Raw genomic sequence first — 18,801 nt, 5'->3', positions numbered from 1 at the left:
AGTGGAGGCAAAGGAAAAACGTACTATTTGTTGGTTTAAACAGTGGTATAATCAACAAAAGGAAGCTGATCGAGTGACAGAGTGTCGGAGAAACTCAAAAGCTCAAGTTCACAAAGTCGCACAGTGCCCGAAATAAAAAAGAAATCACATATCAAAGTCGCCGTGAAAAGGCAAGTCGTAGCCCACCGTCTGAGTGTCATATGAAAGCTTATTAGGGTACAGAGAAAAAAATAGGCACACAGTGGGAAAAAAGCACGAAATGTCAACTTTAATCTCGAAATTTCCACTTTAATCACGTAGTTTATTTTGCCATTAAAGTAGAACATCATAAACTTCATCTTAAAATCGTTTATTTTACTAGTTTCTCAAGTAGCACGTTAAATGCTTTGTTCTGTATTTGATCTTCTATGTGTTCTATGTGTGTGAATCACTACGTGCTTCCGTTCTTTCTCTTTCTCCGACAGGACACAGAATCCATTGCATTCGTGACGATATTACAGCTCTCGGAATAATTAAAATACTGAGATGTATACGTGATATCTTTTTCATGATGATAGGAATGAAAGCATGTTATTAAACATGGGAACACGGTGGCACAGTGATTGTTCATGTCTCACGCAAGAGGCTTGCTGCGCCATGTGCAACCTTCAATGAAATAATTTATCACAGAAGTACTGTCTCTTTCAAACGTACTTACCCCCAATTCCTGTCCTTACTTTTCTCTCTCCAAATACCCAATCGCCACACAATCAGCTCTGTAATAGACGTGAAGCCATCTGTAAGCTTAGAACGCCGATTTTCAGAACTTTTAAAGAACATTGAAATATCTTCATAGTACATGTTTAATTATTCTATCCGTCTATCCTTCCAGTGTCGCATCAGCACCAGCAATAATACAGCGCAAGGCAGGAGCTATCTGTGAACTAGCTAGCGCTGCGGCACCGTGTCCTCACATGTTTAATTATTAACAATACTGATTATTTAAATGAAGTTAAAGTTTGATCTGTATAATATAATCAACATATTTTGCTGCATTTCATCTTAAAAATGATATCGTCATCATATGTATGTAAATACGCGCTTTATAAAGTGGCGCAGGTTGTGCAATATTATAACTGTAGTGCAAGTTTACAGTGAGGTGATTGTACTTATAAGTAAACAGTTCTACAAGGAGCACTTGATGGACTGATTGAGTGCGTTTAGAGTTCTTGGGATGAAACTGTTTCTAAACCGCGAAGTCCTTACTGGGAAGTCTCTAAAGTGTTTTGCCATGGCTGAGTCAGCGTCTGCTTCATGCTGTGTACCGATATTTCTCTTTCCGATCACCTACTGCTGTGATTCCCCACTCAGAAACAGTGATATAAATACTCCGAGTGGTGCAGTGAGAGTAATATGGAAAAAGATGATCTGCTGTGGCAACCCTTAACGGGAGCAGCTGAAAAAAGAAGAAGTGCAGTGAGAGTAACAACGCTAAAGCAGTTATGGTATTTGTAATACTATGGCTATTCCCTGGAACATTATATTGCTGCAGGTTAATTACAATCAGATGCATTACACTAATAAACAATATGCAGTTAGTTTCAGTGGATTTATAAAGCCGCGTCAGGAATGTGGATCTAAGAAAGACCACACAGGAACAGTAGCACTGCTTTGACGCTGGGTGCCGCCAGTCTGCAAAACCGAGAGGAGAAATTGCGTATGCCAAGGTATGAGTTACCGTGGAAATGTGCGTGGCTTTACGCCAAGTTTAGGTTTTATACATCGCGATTTGAGCGTGGAAACATTTGTATGCAACATTTATACATGAGGCCCCAGGGCTGTGGTGTCTGTGAAGGCAAACATGGAAGACTGAGGGACCCTGTTCTTGGTTACCAGCAGTTCAGCAGGGAGTTCAGCCCTGTTCTTTTGGACAGTTCTGAACATTCTGAACTTTCTCTTCAGAAGCTCCTGACCCAAGTTGTAGCTTGTGAAAAGATTGTCACAGGTTATGTTGTGCCCTCTGAGACCTTGTGCCATATCAAACATGACCCTCGTACCCTGATTCTTCTCCGGGGCTCCTCCTACCGGCTTTCCAGTGTAAACCTGCATGTTCATTGCATAGCTGGTGTTTGCATCACATGCTGCCCAGAGTTTTATGTCGTATTTAGCTGGTTTGCAAGGCATATATTGCCTAAATGGGTAGCGACCTCTGAATGCCACTAGCCTTTCATCCACTGTGACATTAGGGCCTAGGTTATAGAGAAGTGGCATTTGCTCTACCCACTTGTCCCACACTGTCCTAATAGCTGCCAGCTTGTCTCCCTCCCATCTGACAGCTCTTGTCTCTCGATTATCAAATCTAATTACTAAGGAGAAAATATGAAAAGTCTCCAGAGACATTTTGGCATGAAATATAGCCCTACCTGTCTCTATGTCCCACAGACTGGCTATTGATTCATCCTTTGACTTATAGACACCAGGCAGGATGAGGACCCCCAAATATGCACATAAATGCATTTTAATAATATTATTATTATTATTATAATTATTATTATTAATACATTTTATTTATACAAGGCACCTTTCTAAGCACTCAAGGACACTGAACAAACAATAAATAAAAAACACATTATAAACAAAACTTAAAACATCAGAAAATAAAGAAAATATAAAAGTTAAAAAAATTTAAATTTAAAATTTTTTTTTAATCAAAAATTTTAAACAGATGGGTTTTAAGTTTACATTTGAAGGTTGAAAATGATTTGATATTTCTAAGCTCAACAGGTATAGTGAGTTCCAGAGATTGGGAGCAGAACGGCTGAATGCTCCGCTCCTCATGGTGGTAGATGGGAGAGAGGGACGGTCAGATGGATGGAGGAAGAGGATATAAGGTTACGGGATGGAATGGCAACATGCAGAAGGTTGAACAGATATGGAGGGGCGAGGTTATGAATGGCCTTAAATGTTAACAGCAGAATTTTAAAATCAATTCGAAACTTAATTGGGAGCCAATGAAGCTGCTGCAAGACCGGAGTAATATGGTGAATAGACAGGGTTCGAGTAATGATGCGAGCAGCAGAATTCTGGACTAGCTGAAGCTTATGGAGAGAATTACTACAGAGACCAAAGAGGAGTGAACTGCAATAGTCCACACAAGAAGTAACAAGACTGTGAACAAGAATGGCTGTGGTATGGGGAGTGATGGAGGGGCGGATGCGATTAATATTACGTAGGTGGAAGTAAGCAGACCGGCTGATGTTATTAATGTGAGAATGGAAAGATAGAGTACTGTCAAGGATGACACACAGACTCTTGACCTGAGGTGAAGGGGAAACAAAAGAGTTATCAATTGCAAGTGAAAGATTATCGGCTTTGGATAATGATGATTTTGTACTAATGAGGAGAACCTCAGTTTTTGTTTAATTTAAGATAATTTGAAGAAAACCAGGATTTAATTTCAGCAATGCAGTCAATAAGCGAAGATGGTGGAAAAGAAGAGGTGTAGTAGCAAGGTAGAGCTGGGTGTCATCAGCATAACAATGAAAATTAATGTTAAATTTACTGTACGATAGATATTGCCAAGGGGAAGAAGGTAAATAATAAAAAGAAGAGGCCCCAGGACACAGCCCTGGGGCACACCAGAAGTAATAGCGGTGGGTTGGGATGTGAAAGTTTTAAGCTGAATGAACTGAGTGCTCCTTCCACTTCTCCCGCAAAACATGACTTCCTTCCAGATTAGTCATTTCGATTATGATTTTCTGTATCAAGTTGGGCATGACCAGCTGAAAAGCTGACTTGATGTCTGTCACACAAGTCATTGCCATCCTAGTAGGCCCTGGCACTGTCTCTATTATGTTTTCTGCAGATAGTTTTGCCTGACGTATATTTGGGGATGAAGACCACTGTATTTCGCCATTTTTTGATGTGAATGTCTTGCTTGGAGGAATATTATTAGCAGTTTCCTCATATGGTTCATAATCAGAATCATTAGACTCAGAATTGACCTCAAGATGGTCTTCATCTTCAGATACATCCTCCTCTATTTTACTGTCATGATCAAAGATGAGTCCCAGAGCCTCCAGGGCTGTCACCTGTTTACTTCTGCTGCTCATTTTGTAAAGCTCTGACAAAGAGGATATCATATGTAGCTTCAGAGTGTGATGTTGGTAGGACTCCCTTGCAGAGAATCTTAATATGTTTTGTTCCTCCCCTGCTGAGTGTTCACTTAATATGCATGGAGTTTGCCCATGGGAACAGAAAAAGTTCCTGTCAAAAGTCATAACAACACCTGCATTCTCGCACTTTATAGATGAGGTCAATAGAATAGAGAGAGGGTGTGTGTGTGATTGGGGTGAAATATGTCTCACAGTTGCAAAGAAACCAATAGTATTTGACACTTCTGACCCCTTTAACCTCCACTTTGACTGTCGGGTCAAATTGACCTGAACATAATCTATGTAATATAAACATGCAGGGGGGTTTGCAAATATGTGAAATGAACCATTTTCATTTTATATGTTGACTAGCTGTACACCGTGGCTGCATCCACATAGTAATGAAACAGGACAAACTTTAAAAATCAATAGACGTTGGCACTGTATTTGATTGTGTTAAGCTCTGACACGAGAGCGTTCCCCGCATGGGGAGAAAAGCACATGGCCGTGATATCTCTGGCAATCAGCAGCTACCCTCTAAAACAGATGGAACTCTGATCTGTCTCTCAAAAACATCAAATATTACTCCTTAACAATCTGTAGATGATAATGTCAGCTGAACAAACAGGCATCGCTAACTAAGTGGAGGCAAGGTGCACTCCAACACATGGTGAGACATAGGCCAACTCGAACAGAGGCTGGCAAGTGAATGAGGAAGGCCCCGCCCCCCTGCTGTCGGCCCACAGCCACTCTCTTGGATTTGCATAAATACATCGGTACCGCAAGCGAACTATGGTACTTAGCGCAATGAGAGATGTCACAAAATCAACCGGAAAGTTCAAGGAAATTATAGAAAACAACCAGATGTAAATACGTTAAGTAATTCTCTTGTGAAAAGCGGACAGACATACAGACAGAACGTGCTTTGACCACGGAATTATTAAAACTGTTTCTTAGCGAGCACCTATGGGCCAATGGTAACCTACTTTCCAAATTTCAATACCCAGGTCCTCATGGTTCGAGAAATTTTGTGATGAGTGAGTCAGTTGTATTTGGCTTTTATATACTGTATATAGATTACACTTATTAAGCCAAGCAGAAGAAGTTTCTTACTGAAAAAATACTTTGTTTTTTTTTAGAACTGTTTAACTTTAAAATGGGTCAATTTTACCCACAACATAAAAAAAAATAAGGATTTTTTTTGTCTACCCTATCCAACTGACCTTATCATCAGATTTGTAATTAAGGGCTAAACTTCTCTTAATTATATATCTATCTTATGTTAGTGTGCATTATTTTTGGAAACTATTAATTCATTATTATTCTTGTTTAATTTCAATTTCTTTTACTTTGTATGTAACTATTTCTTTGACATTGTGTAAAGCACATTGATTTACATTATGTGCATGAGAGTGTGCCATAGACATAAAAGTTATTGTTATTAGGTAATTTTCCATTGCAAATTGTCCTTTATAGTTCATCACAGTTCATTTGAGCAAAATTAAAAAAGGTGTTGCATTATTGTGACGTTTGTGAGACTTACCAAGTACATTTTTTAAGTTCATCTACTCCTACCGTTGAAGACTGAACATCCTTTTCTAACACACAAAAACGCACACACATCGCAATCCTGTCCAGATAAAAGCCACTCCACAATATTCTGCATAAGATTCTCTATATAGGGATTCACTATCACCAGCACTAACAAACAGCATCACACAGAAACTCTTTTGGTTATGTGCCACTTACCAACCAAACAATGTCTTACTTTTAACAAAGGTGTTCTAATTATTGAAGCCTTAATGACCCCTGCGCATGAGAAAGTAACAATCTTCACCATGCTTGGTACCACTTATTATTTCAATCATTCTAGATTAAAGCAAAGTATAGAAAATGTAAAAGCAACATGGCATTTCTTAATGTATAACAGAACCAAATAGAAGAAAGTATAATAGAAAATAAAATACATAGCAAAGTCTGGATATAAACAGTCTTAGAAAAGCTTACAGAAAATTAGGAGATTGGATTTTATTGCATGCTTTTAATTAACTCCAGAAGATCCTGTTATTTTTACAGATGTACTCTTTGTCAACAGTTTATTAGTAGTTTATCAGTCCCATGTGAGTTCTTCTGTTGTAATGAAGGGTGAGTCATTTTCTATGTCCAGAAGAATAATATAGCGTCTCTTTCGTGTGAATTTTTCTGTGGATGCGAAGATTTGTGGCACTGATGAATCGTTTGTTACATTCAGGACAAATATATGGCTTCTCTACAGTGTGAATTCTTTTGTGGGTCTCAAGACTGTTTAACTGGGTAAATCTTCTTCCACATTCTGAACAGCAATATGGTTTCTCTACATTGTGAATTCTTTTGTGATTAAACCAGGTAAATTTTCCATATTCTGAACAGCAATATGGCTTCTCTGCAGAATGACCTTTTGTGTGGACCGGAAGAGCACCCTTTTGTGAATATAGCTTTCCACAGTCAGAACAACAACATAGCTTCTTTTTAGTGTGAACTCTTCTGTCAACCTCAAGGTGGCTACTGGAGGCAAGTACTTTTCCATATTCTGAACAGCAATATGGCTTCTCTCCAGAATGCCCGATTGTGTGGATCGGAGGGGCACCCTTTTGTGAATATAGTTTTCCACAGTCAGAACAACAACATGGCTTCTTTTTAGTGTGAACTCTTCTGTCAACCTCAAGGTGGCTACTGGAGGCAAGTACTTTTCCATATTCTGAACAGCAATATGGCTTCTCTGCAGAATGACCTATTGTGTAGATCGGAGTGGCACCCTTTTGTGAATATAGCTTTCCACAGTCAGAACAACAACATGGCTTCTCTTTTGTGTGAACTCTTCTGCCAACCTCAAGGTGGCTACTGGAGGCAAGTACTTTTCCATATTCTGAACAGCAATATGGCTTCTCTGCAGAATGACCTTTTTTGTGGATAGGAAGAGCACCCTTTTGTGAATATAGCTTTCCACAGTCAGAACAACAACATGGATTCAATTCTGTGTGAAATCTTCTGTCAACCTCAAGGTGGCTACTGGAGGCAAGTACTTTTCCATATTCTGAAAAGCAATGTGGCTTCTCTCCAGAATGACCAATTGTGTGGATCGGAAGAGAACCCTTTTGTGAATATAGCTTTCCACAGTCAGAACAACAACATGGATTAAATTCTGTGTGAACTCTTCTGTGAATCTCAAGGTGGCTATTGGAGGCAAATACTTTTCCACATTCTGAACAGCAATATTGCTTCTCTAAAGTGTGAAATCTTGTATGGATCTGAAGAGTGCCCATTCCTGGGAATTGTTTGCCACATTCAGAACACTGATACACTTTTGGTTGTGTTTGACTTAGATTACCACCTCTGGATTTAAATGTGCTTTTTAAACTTTTCTTGGGTGGGACAGTGGCAGAGTTTGAAAAGTGCATCTGAGATTTACTGGTGATTGGTTTCATAGTCAGCAGAGGATCATCCTGTAAAGAGGCTGGTGTCACACTCTCTAATCCAGATGTCACGTTCGTCATATTTCCATTGTTCATTTTCTGCTGGGATCTGCATGGAAGTGAGGTCTGAGCCAATAAGGATAAGAAGAAGCTGCCATTGCCTTGTAAATCTGCAAAATAATAACTATGGAAATAAAGGTGATCTTTTGGGAAGCATTGAAAGAGATCTTCCAGGATATGCACACTGTCAAAATTAACTGTCATTTTATAGATTCTGTTTTCATTACAATCTTAAGTGCAAAATAAAATAATATTGAAAACATGGTGTCATAGAGGAGTAATATTTAAGATGGAAAGAAATTGTTTTAGTTGTTAGACACCTTCCATTAATATATTTAACTAACTTGATGATGCATCTGTTATGTGAAAAACACAGACAGGAAGAAGAACAAAGTCGAATGTGAAGAGTCTCCCATTGTGTGAATTTCACTTTGTGTGTTATAATGTCTCATAGAATGGGAACCATTCATGCAGTCAAGGAGGAGAGAAAGGAAGATCCATAGGATCACAGACACAGCAGTTAGTGATACAATTGGTGGTGTTTCTGTATTAAGGGACACTCTGGTGCCGAACAAGCAGATAATGTGCAAAATTAGTAATAAATTAAGTGACCAAGACAAGCTTATTAGTAAAATAGTTAGAGCAAACCTCACCTCAGCCGAGTCCAGGTGCAGAAAGAACAGATAGATAGATAGATAGATAGATAGATAGATAGATAGATAGATAGATAGATAGATAGATAGATAGATAGATAGATAGATAGATAGATAGATAGATAGATAGATAGATAGATAGATAGATAGATAGATAGATAGATAGATAGATAGATAGATAGATAGGATCTATCTATCTATCTATCTATCTATCTATCTATCTATCTATCTATCTATCTATCTATCTATCTATCTATCTATCTATCTATCTATCTATCTATCTATCTATCTATCTATCTTAATTATTTACTGTCCTCATGCTGTCCACTAAACCCCTGGCCACACGGTGATTAGCACTGCTACTGGAGAGTCATGTGGGGTGTGTAGCCTTTGTGTTCTTTTCAGGTTTTTGTGACTACTCATTGTTCACCTCAAAAGCTTGATTCTATGCTTGAGGTGTTTTCTCTCCATTGAGGCAGTTCATATCCAATAGATTTTCCTCACAGCAGGTGGTTGCATGGATTTTACTTTACTTGATGTTTAAGTGTATTGTTTTGTCAGAAAATGAGGATGTCATAAGGCATCATAATCTGCTGATGTCAACTGATTGATACCAAGAACCAGCCTCCCATTGTCAGAATGATTCTGTGTGATACAAATGACGTGTGTGCTCACACATCTAGCCAGTCACAGGCAGAAATGACCAGTGAGTTCACATGAAAAAGAGAAATCTGCATGCACAAAGGAAAATTCTGCCATGGCCTCACCACAATTTACATGCCAAAAACATTCCTATTAACATTGCTTAATTTCATCGTTTTGCTTTGAATGTTTAAATACATTACCAAAGACATGAAGGTTAGGTGCATTGGCGGTCCTAAATTGTCCCTAGTGTGTGCTTGGTGTGTGTGTGTGCCTGCCTTGTGCCCTGTGTTGGCTGGGATTGGCTCCAGCAGACCCCTGTGACCCTGCAGTTAGGATGTAGCAGGTTGGATAATGGATGGATGGATGTTTAAATACATTTAATGTGGAATTACCACTTTAATAAAGGAAAATATACAACAATAACAACAACATCTATTTCTATAGCACATTTTCATACAAATGATGTAGCTCAAAGTGCTTTTCAAGATAAAGAAAGTAAAAAGAAAAAATATAAAAATAACATTAGGCAATACTAATTAACAAAGAATATGTCCGAGTTGGTGTAACTGTTGGTGTAACTGTGGTCACAGAAAAATTGAAACAGTAAGCTAATTTGTTGTTGAAGATACACAGAATGTTTCTCCGATTTAAACAGATGAGTTTACAGATTGGATGATTCTTTTCAATGGAAAAATTTTGAAATTTTAAACTTTCTATGACACGATCTCTTCAAGAAATCTCAACAAAAACTGAACAAATTTTTTTAAAGAATGAGTGGGCTGAGTTTCAAGAAAATTGTGGTACTCATTACCCTGTTACCCAGTTCTGATCACCAATTTGCTCTGTGGCACGCGGCTGGGGGTGGCACCCAGCCGGGATGCCCAGGAAGACAGGAGGAAGGCTCATGCCTCCTCCAGACCACGAGGGGGCAACCGCCCTGGTTCCTTTGGGGGCCACGGGTACAGAGCTGGGAAGCTCAACCTTGTAGGGGCCCGTGGTCACCGCCGGGGGCGCCCCCATGCCTGGAGAACCCTGGACCCCAGCACTTCCGCCACACCAGGAAGTGCTGGGGGGAAGACGAGTGGGGACACCTGGAGTGCTTCCGGGTACACAGCCGGCACTTCCGCCACACTGGGGCATGTTTGTGGGAGATTGCCGGAACACACCTGGAGCACATCCGGGTGCAGATAAAAGGGGCCGCCTCCATTCAGTCAAGGGCTGGAGTCAGGTGGAAGACAGACAAGGTCAGTGAAGAAAGAGAAGGAGGCGGTCCGAAGAAGAGGCAGTGTGGTATGGCCTGGACTTTGGGGAAGATTGGGGTTTGTGGTGCACTTAACTTGTAAATATTAGTGTTAATAAACGTGTGGTGGTGAATTTAAACATGTCTGCCTGTCTGTGTCCGGGGCTCGTTCCACAACTCTAACAAGGTTTTCTATTATCTGTGTTCTGTTCATCTGACTGCACTGTTGCTGAAAATTTTACGGGACCTAACGCTGGTCAATGTTAGCCATATTAGTGTATAAGAGACATAAAAGTGATGAATTCTGCTGCCATAAATGAGTTTTTCAATACAGAAATTGAAATGAATGGTGTAATGTATTGGCATAAAATACACAGACCAAATCAAACCTGCAGTTCTGAGCTCAATGAAAAACATAAGGCCATGCTCATTGAGTCAATCCCATCAGCCCAAACCACAGGTTAAATATTGTATTTTATGACCTACCTTCTCCCGAACGATTTGAACCTGATGCTTTGTCAGTCCCCTTCCCCTCTTCCTCTAGCTTCACATGGACATAATGATGCTGTAGGGAGCAGTATCCACTCTGAGTGAGTCCTAATCCAGGATCCTTTTCCTCTGGAGAGAAACACTGAAAGTCATACTCGCACCTGAGGTCTTCTACCTTCACACTGTTTTCAGTTTTGATTTTCTGTGCATCACTGAAGTAATACATTAGTGCAGGGTCTACTGTAAGGTCCATAGGTCCACTATCACAATCCTCCTCCTTGTTCATACAGGCACTCTCCTGTTCAAGATGTCCAGACCTCCATTTACAGTGTTCTTCATCAACTTCTATGCCATTCATCAAAAGGAGGCCCCAGTGCAGAGTGGGATTGGTCTCCTCCCAGCCATTACACACTTCTTCCGAGATGCCCTCTTCACATTTGTAATTCACATATTGAGGTCCCTGGTGATCTATATTCTCCATATTAGACATCTGGAGGTAGTGACTTCCTGGCTATCTGTAAATAGAGAAGAAGAGAATTAAGAAGTTCAACAAAACCTTAATGAGCAGAGAAAGGGAAGAGAAAGGCTGTTAGAAGGGTAAGGATCCTGGCTTGGATCTGAGTTGGATGAAGTGAGGGCAAATGATTTTACCTGAATTAGATCCTAGCAGGGTCAATATACAAGAAATGGATATCACTTATATATATGTGTGTGTGTGTGTGTGTCGGTCAAAGACTTGCACAAGAGAGAAGGAGGTGAGCCCAGGTCTCTGAAAAATAGCTTTATTGTTGTCAAGAGAGGAACATTCTCAAAGCATTTATCCAAATGGCAGCTGTCCCTTCAGTACACACAAACACAGCAAGCAGCAGTAACTTTCAATTGCATCGGCGGCAGACAACAAATCCCTGCCTCCATTAACAGAGTTTTGGTGTACAGCGCAGTTGGGGATTGTCAGGGTTTCAAAAAATTCACTCTATATATATATATGAAGGACATAAGTATCGTAGGGGTTTTGTCATGAGGTGGCATCCCCGAGGAGCTCCTAATGGAGCAGAGGACCCCTTTAACACAGCATACCTTCAGAGAGTTGGCTAAAAGCTCCGGACCTTAAGATGTCTATCTATCACCCTCAGATAAATGGCCTGGTTTAGCGTTTTAACCATGCACTCAAACAGATGTTAGGAAAGGTGATCCAGACCAACTGAAGGGACTGGGACCAAATGTATTTCTAGGCAGAATTTTTCCACCTGAAGAGATGTCAAAAATCAGAAAATAAATTCTGTGTTCTGATAGGTGTGATCATGAAAATCATGAGGGATTAGGAAGAACAGGCTGTTAGGATTGAATCAGTGTGCTGACCCCACCTAGCTGTATTGAGGGAAACAAAAGAAAAACAAGCATGTAGTGTCAAGGTTAGGGGTAGTGAGACTTGAAAAGCCCATGTATAAGAACAGTAAACCTTTAATGATCAGAGTAAGAGCAGGTAATAAGAGTATAGGCAGCCACAAAATGACAGAAACAGCACCTCAGATTAGGAGCAATATATACATGTTTTATACCCACTCCAAAGCAGGATCACAGGAAACCCGAGGCTTGTACCAGCAGCTTTGGATGCAATGCAGGAGGAATCCCGGAACAGGGTGGCAACCTATTGCAACAATACTATATATATGCAATATGTATGACATGATGGATGTTAAAAACAAAAAGATCATGAAATTTCAACTCTGTATTTTGAGAGAGAGAGAGAGCGAGAGTGAGAGAGAGAGAGATTGAATGATGTGGGACGAATATTTTAACACATAATTCTGCCATCAGATCATTTTCATAATATCAGATATTTTGAGCTGTGAATGTAAAACTAAAAAAAAAAATCACATTACAAAAATACATTAGTAGCTTTAGTTTTTCACCAGTTGGCAAACTCTCCTCACCTACCCACCTGTAGTTCAGTAGAGACATTGCCAACTCAGGAATTTTACAAGGTTTGTATCGCTTCATTGTTAAATTACCTTTTTAAAACAAAGTGACTGGTCAGCAACAATATGCTGATCTTGTATGTTGACCTTGTCAGTCTCTTGATCAGTGCCATTTTATTTTCAAAAAGGATTTCCCCTGTGTAAAGTGGCAGGTGAATCATTGTCAACAAAACACAGATACCTGAGAAATAAACTGAAATTTTACTTACTCATGATTTTTCTGTCCATACAATAAAGGTTTTGTTGAACAGCACATTCTGACTTCACACATTTCAATTACATCTTTAAATACAAGAAGAACAAATAAATGAGGCAGTTCATCATAATTGACATCAGACTCATATGTAGCCTGGAATTTGGCTTAGTGTCCTACTGTATAAGTTACTGTGTGCATACTGAATCTTGGGCTCAGTCAGAATTTTAGCTAACCTGCCATTATTTATGAACAGATTGAAGTTCTGTAAGGGATTATCTGTATCTAATACTATTCTCTTGAGCCCCAGAGTTCCACTGAATGGCAGCTTTTAAAGCTGATGAGCACATTCAACACAAAATCATCACCTTGGTATGCTTCAGTAACACTTAGACCAGAATTTATCATGCTGTCACTATCAGCTCCTGAAGAACTGTCACTGTTATCACACAGTAAATCACTTTCTTCTTCACATGCTTTACACACTCGTATTCAGCTTGCTCTGTCACTGCACATGATGGATGTGTCAACACCCTCCCTCCATCACCAGCTGCTGTTCACTAGATGAACAGATATGGGTGGCTCCTGGTGGATGACTTTCTGTTTCAGTTGTAAAAGTTACAAGGTTTAAAAACTAGCAGCAGGAACATTTATTCAAAAACCAAATATGAAATTCTTATTAATATATTTTGATTAATTTGCAGCCGAGGTTAGCCCTGGCATAAGTCTGGTTGTGGCAAAAGCTAACAATATTTTTAGTAAATCATTATTTTATTTCAGTCAGTCTTTTCAGCTACTTTAATAGTTTAGTTTTAGCTTTTCATTTTGGTTTTGTTAATTATTTTATTTCAGTTTTTGAAAATGTTTTTTCATTAATAGTTTCCATTTTGATTTTAGTTTTCTTTAACTATAATAACCTTGGTATCAACCTAATCAGCATCCAAAGGAATGCTTCTACAGTGCCTAGTGACATCATGGTTGCTACCGCATTATCACTCGTAATGGATGGTACATGAGTAAACACCAGGGATCCCCTCAAACCCCAACAGAATGAGGAACTTGGGAGTGTTATATCCACCTTCCCTGGGATTGCAGATACAAAGCCAGACCGCACTGACTTGATCATCCACGAGATTGTGAACGAACCTGGGGTAGTGATTCGTGAATGACCCTACTGCAACCTGGAAGCAATGAAGGCAGAAGTAGAACTAAAAATACAGAGAATGCTGGACCTTGAAGTTATTGAACACAGTTAGAGTCCCTGGTGTAGTCCCATTGTATTGGTCCCTGAACCGGACAGAAGTTGGCACTTTCTAATGAGTTCTGCTGGCTTAGCCAGGTCTCTTGGTTCAATGTCTATCCCATGCTGAGCATCTATCCACCCTCAACATAACAAAAGACTATTGGCAAATTCCTGTGACAGATGTGGCAAAAGAGAACAGTTCTCAGCACCTCTAGTGGCCACTGGTAATACCTTGTTCTACCCTTTGGGCTACACATAGCCCCCACGACCTCCCATGTCTGGTGGACAGACTGCTCCAGCCCCATAACACCTATAATACTGCCTATCTGGATGATGTGGTCATCTATTCCAGAATCCTGGGAAGAACATCTAACTCCATGTTTCATATGTCCTCCAATGCATCCATGATGCTGGCCTCTGGATTTACCCTCACAAGCAGGGCCGGATTTATATGAAAAGAGGCCCTAGGCTATTCCACTTATGAGGCCCTTTCACATTTTTAAGTTTGTAAATTACATGAGAGATAATAAAATACATCATTACTGTGATTAACCAATACATTTTTATGTTTGTTTATTAGTCATATGCGTAGAATTTCTCCTTATTTTTGGTTCAGTGTTTTAGTGTTCACTGTTTTTAGAGTAGTGTAATTTTAATTTTGCTAACAATTTGAATGTAGGCCCCTCTTGATCTTGAGGCCCTAGGCTGAATCCTAGTTAGCCTATAGGAAAATCCGGCCCTGCCATTTCGGCCTGGCCCTGCCATTTCGGGTTGACTGAGACTAAATACCTGGGCTACATGGTGGGCTGGGGATGTGTCAGACCACAGTGGACTTTTTTTTACAGCTAAATTACCACCATATGTGACTAACCCTGGGCGCGAACCAAGAGGCAGGCACAAGCTTTTCTCGCACTTGTGGGATATTACAGACAGTTTGTTCCCTGGTTCTTGGAAAGGACTGCACCACTCACAGCATTGACAAAGAAGACATGAAATATGGTAACATGGAATCCCTTGGCAGAAATTACATTTTGTGAGTTTAAACAACTCTAACTTTAAATCCAGTATGACTTACCCTTGACTTTTCTATTCCATGACTTACCCTTGACTTTTCTATTCCATTTCTCCTCCAAATCAACACCTGAAACACCAGCTTTGGCACTGTGTTAAGCCAGGTTATTGATGGGATCAAACCCCTCATCCTATATCTGAGCCAGAAACTGCTGGAGTGGGAGATAAGATATGCAGCAATGGAGCAGGAGGCACTTGCCATCAAATGGGCTGTCAGCCAGTAATATTACCTCCGAGGCAGAATTTACTTTACAGGAGACAAGCCCGTGTCACACGCTGGTTACTGCCTTACAAACTCATGATACTCCACCAAAGGGTACCTCCCAGAACAACGCTCCAGCCCTCTCCTGGGTCCACAACTTCATGGCCAGATCTGCTCGTTCCCTTAGGGGCAAACTAAAGCAGGAGTCATGTCATGCGTGCATGTGTGAGAACCTTCTCATAGGCTTGGATAAGATACTTGTTAATCTGCTGCAATGGAAGGGGGTGCTGTCATTGACCTTCTTTTCTCCTTCTCTTCCGGCAGCTCTAAGAAGCTGTGTATTAAGGGCACTTAACCCTGTCCCTTCCAAAGTCCATTGTGATAATAAGACTGGCTGCCCAGGGAGAAGTTCGCATTCAATCCAAGAGAGCTTTGCAAGATACACCTCCCGATTGTTTCTTGAAAAGCTACACGCTACGCAGAGGTAGTCTTGATAGCATTAGATTGGTGAGCATTTCTTTTACAATTTGTGAACCTTTGTTTATCTGAGACTGTTACTAAATGAGAAGACCCAGTTGGCATCCCAACTATTCGTACCCAGCAACAATATTTACACATACATACACATGAGGTTAGTAGACACCAGGACAAAATTTCCCTTTTGGTAAAGATCTAGAATGAACAGACTTAAAGATCTAATTTGTATAGCCTTTATAAAATGGAATAAGAAATGCTGAATATCCATAAAATAGAGAAAAATCTATTTTATATTGAATGAAGAGCATTATGCACATATAGTATGTCAGTTTTATTGCAATAATTTATCCACCAATAACCTAAATGCCGGGCCTCAAGTTTCTGTAAAATCAAATAATGAACAATACCTGAAATAATTAACTCATTCTGATATTAGGTAAAAAAATAAAACTTTGAATGTGACAGAGCATTAAACAATGTTCTGTATTATCATTTAGTATTCTTATATCAGCAATCAAGCAATACGAACTGCAGCATCTCCATTAGAGAATAACAGAGAAGTACAGAAAATGAAACAGAGTATTTCTTATTTAAAAATATATATTTTGTATATATAACTGTGCATCTTAAGAACAACTTTAGACTAAGATATAATATACAATTAAAAAGTATATATAAATTCAGACACAAAATGATGGACATAAAATACCATCCAATATATAAAAAGAGATATTATTTGTAGTTTCTTCAACCATTTAGGATGGACACAAGTTTTTAAAACCTTGTACTAAACAATTAAAAAAATACAAATTGCAAAGATGGCAGCAACAATTTCTGCAATCTACATATTGTGTACACATCCGACTTAACTCAACATTTAAAATGATTGCCTCCTTATATACAACATTTACAATTTAACAAATTCATAAGTACAAACGGTGATCTGTCCATTGCTGTTCCTAACCTGTGGTATAATTTTGACCAGAAACTTCATAGGTGATGTCTTTTGGGTGTTTGTGCCCTGTGATGGTGTGGTGTTCTATCAAGGGTTAGTTGATGTCTTAATCCAAGCTTGATACTACCAGAATGCGTTCTTGCAGCCATGATACTTATTTATGCAGGGTGGAAGATTAAAGGGCTCTAGCCAAGTTATAATGCATATATTACGAACATGATTTCTGAAACAAGTTGTGCACAATACAGTGTGTGTGTGTGTGTGTGTGTGTGTGCGTGTGTGTGTGTGTGCATGCATGCGTGCGTGTGTGTGTGGTTGAGTCTTTCCCATAAAATAAATTATAGGATCAGACCCAACTCTGGACAGAGCACAGTCTATCCTCAAGCACACACTAACGCACTGTAAACACACACACTTACACTCTGACTGACCTAATCTGCATGCAGCAAGCTGGCTCCCAGTACAGGGTTGATTTCTGACATGCATCTTAAAGGCTGTAATCTCCCACATTAAGTTGCATTTTGCGACCAGTAAAATAACTGTGAATGTGTGACGTCACTAGAAGAAGATTTGCTGAAACACAAAGATACAAGATGACTTTGCATGAAGATCGCATTAACAGATCACCTGTATAAATAACTAGGAACACTTGTATGGAGCAGAACACTCTCATTAAGTTGCCTGAACTGCTTGCTGCCGATTTTTAATCTAACTTTATCACACATATACTGTGTATATATATATATATATATATATATATATATATATATATATATATATATATATATATATATATATATATATATATATATATATATTATATTTATATATATATTCATGGCATTCGTAGTCTGAATCACAATCTGATTGTATGGGTGGTTACCTACCAGGTAACGCTTGTGGTTGGTCAGCAAGTCGGCTAACATCCGCCACGGTGCCCTCTTTCAGTTGCGAGAAGCAGATCATAGAATGGTTGAAATAGTTTTACTGTCAAATAATGCAAAGAGTAGAGGGGGTGCAGTGAGTGTGTACGCCTGATGAGCCCAGAATTAGGACGAAACATGTGTCGCGTACAAATATATATACTGTATTCATTAAAATGTCACCTCACCTCTATTCTCATAAAAAGGGCATTTTGAATCAGTGTCCAGCTCTCCTAACATAATCAGAGCAATTTACTGAACTTACATTGCAATAAGGGTACCTAGTGAGAATAAAGTTGCTTTAGTTAACCGTAAGCTGTGACATTTTTATTAATCCACAAGTCATCTGGTATTTCCAAGATGTGGCAGACAAACATTGTGATTCAGTAGGATGGGTCAACCTGTGATTATATTTTTTTTATGTAGCTTTAGCAGACGTGACGGTGCTGTATGTGGTGAACGGCTTGTTGTTAAAGTAACTGGCTGATCCCCCAGTGTTACTATTCATCGTAACAGCAATCATATTATTACATGTGCCAGATGATAGTGGCAGAGTCTAAAACCTTACACCTTCCAAGATGCCCAGAACACAGGGAAAAGGAGCTATAATGCTGCATGTAATCTGGTGCTCTCAGTTGTGGAGCACATAAGCACAGACACTTACGCTTCAATGCAGAGGGTACGGTCTCCATACGTCAAATGGGAGGCTGCTCTACCAGCCAATGAAATTCCCCAGCATTGTTATTATATAGGGTGGTCCAGATCTAACTATGCAATTTTCATTAAGCTATAACTTATTAAGTTTATTACATAGAAAATCACCTGAAAAATCCTGGACCATCGAGAAGTGTGCGAATTGATGACATGAAGAATCGTCTTTGCGCCGAACTGGAATCATCCCCGCATAAATCAAAGTCATCCAGACAATCTGGATCTGCATAATTAGATCTGGACAACCCTGTATGCAGAATGTATGAGGTTGATTAGCTGGCTGCTTATATGATATTTCAGGGCGGTGTTTCAGGTACATTCATATATGCATATTTATAAGGTGATTGTGATTTATAAAGGGTAAATTGCATAGAC

The 18,801-nt window shown here is 39.5% G+C and overlaps 2 protein-coding genes across 2 annotated transcripts; both read right to left on the bottom strand.

Moving 5' to 3' along the window:
- Window positions 1-1,797: 1,797 nt before the first annotated feature.
- LOC114669497 (piggyBac transposable element-derived protein 4-like) lies at window positions 1,798-4,091 on the bottom strand. The gene is made up of 2 exons (XM_028825743.2): window positions 3,667-4,091; window positions 1,798-2,497 (listed from the first exon to the last, which is right to left on the bottom strand). The coding sequence occupies exons 1-2, from the start codon at window positions 4,089-4,091 to the stop codon at window positions 1,798-1,800; spliced, it is 1,125 nt and encodes a 374-aa protein (XP_028681576.2).
- Window positions 4,092-5,707: 1,616 nt separating this feature from the next.
- Window positions 5,708-7,781, bottom strand: LOC114669409 (gastrula zinc finger protein XlCGF17.1-like). Its single transcript, XM_051927133.1, has 2 exons — window positions 7,240-7,781; window positions 5,708-6,903 (listed from the first exon to the last, which is right to left on the bottom strand). Exons 1-2 carry the CDS (start codon window positions 7,679-7,681, stop codon window positions 6,284-6,286), a joined length of 1,062 nt encoding a protein of 353 aa, XP_051783093.1. The 5' UTR covers window positions 7,682-7,781; the 3' UTR covers window positions 5,708-6,283.
- Window positions 7,782-18,801: the final 11,020 nt, after the last annotated feature.

Source organism: Erpetoichthys calabaricus, chromosome 1 (genome assembly GCF_900747795.2).
Source record: "Erpetoichthys calabaricus chromosome 1, fErpCal1.3, whole genome shotgun sequence".
Taxonomy (NCBI): Eukaryota; Metazoa; Chordata; class Cladistia; order Polypteriformes; family Polypteridae; genus Erpetoichthys; species Erpetoichthys calabaricus.
The sequence above is the reverse complement of the archived record's forward strand: the minus strand, read 5'-3'. Positions and strand labels throughout refer to the sequence as shown.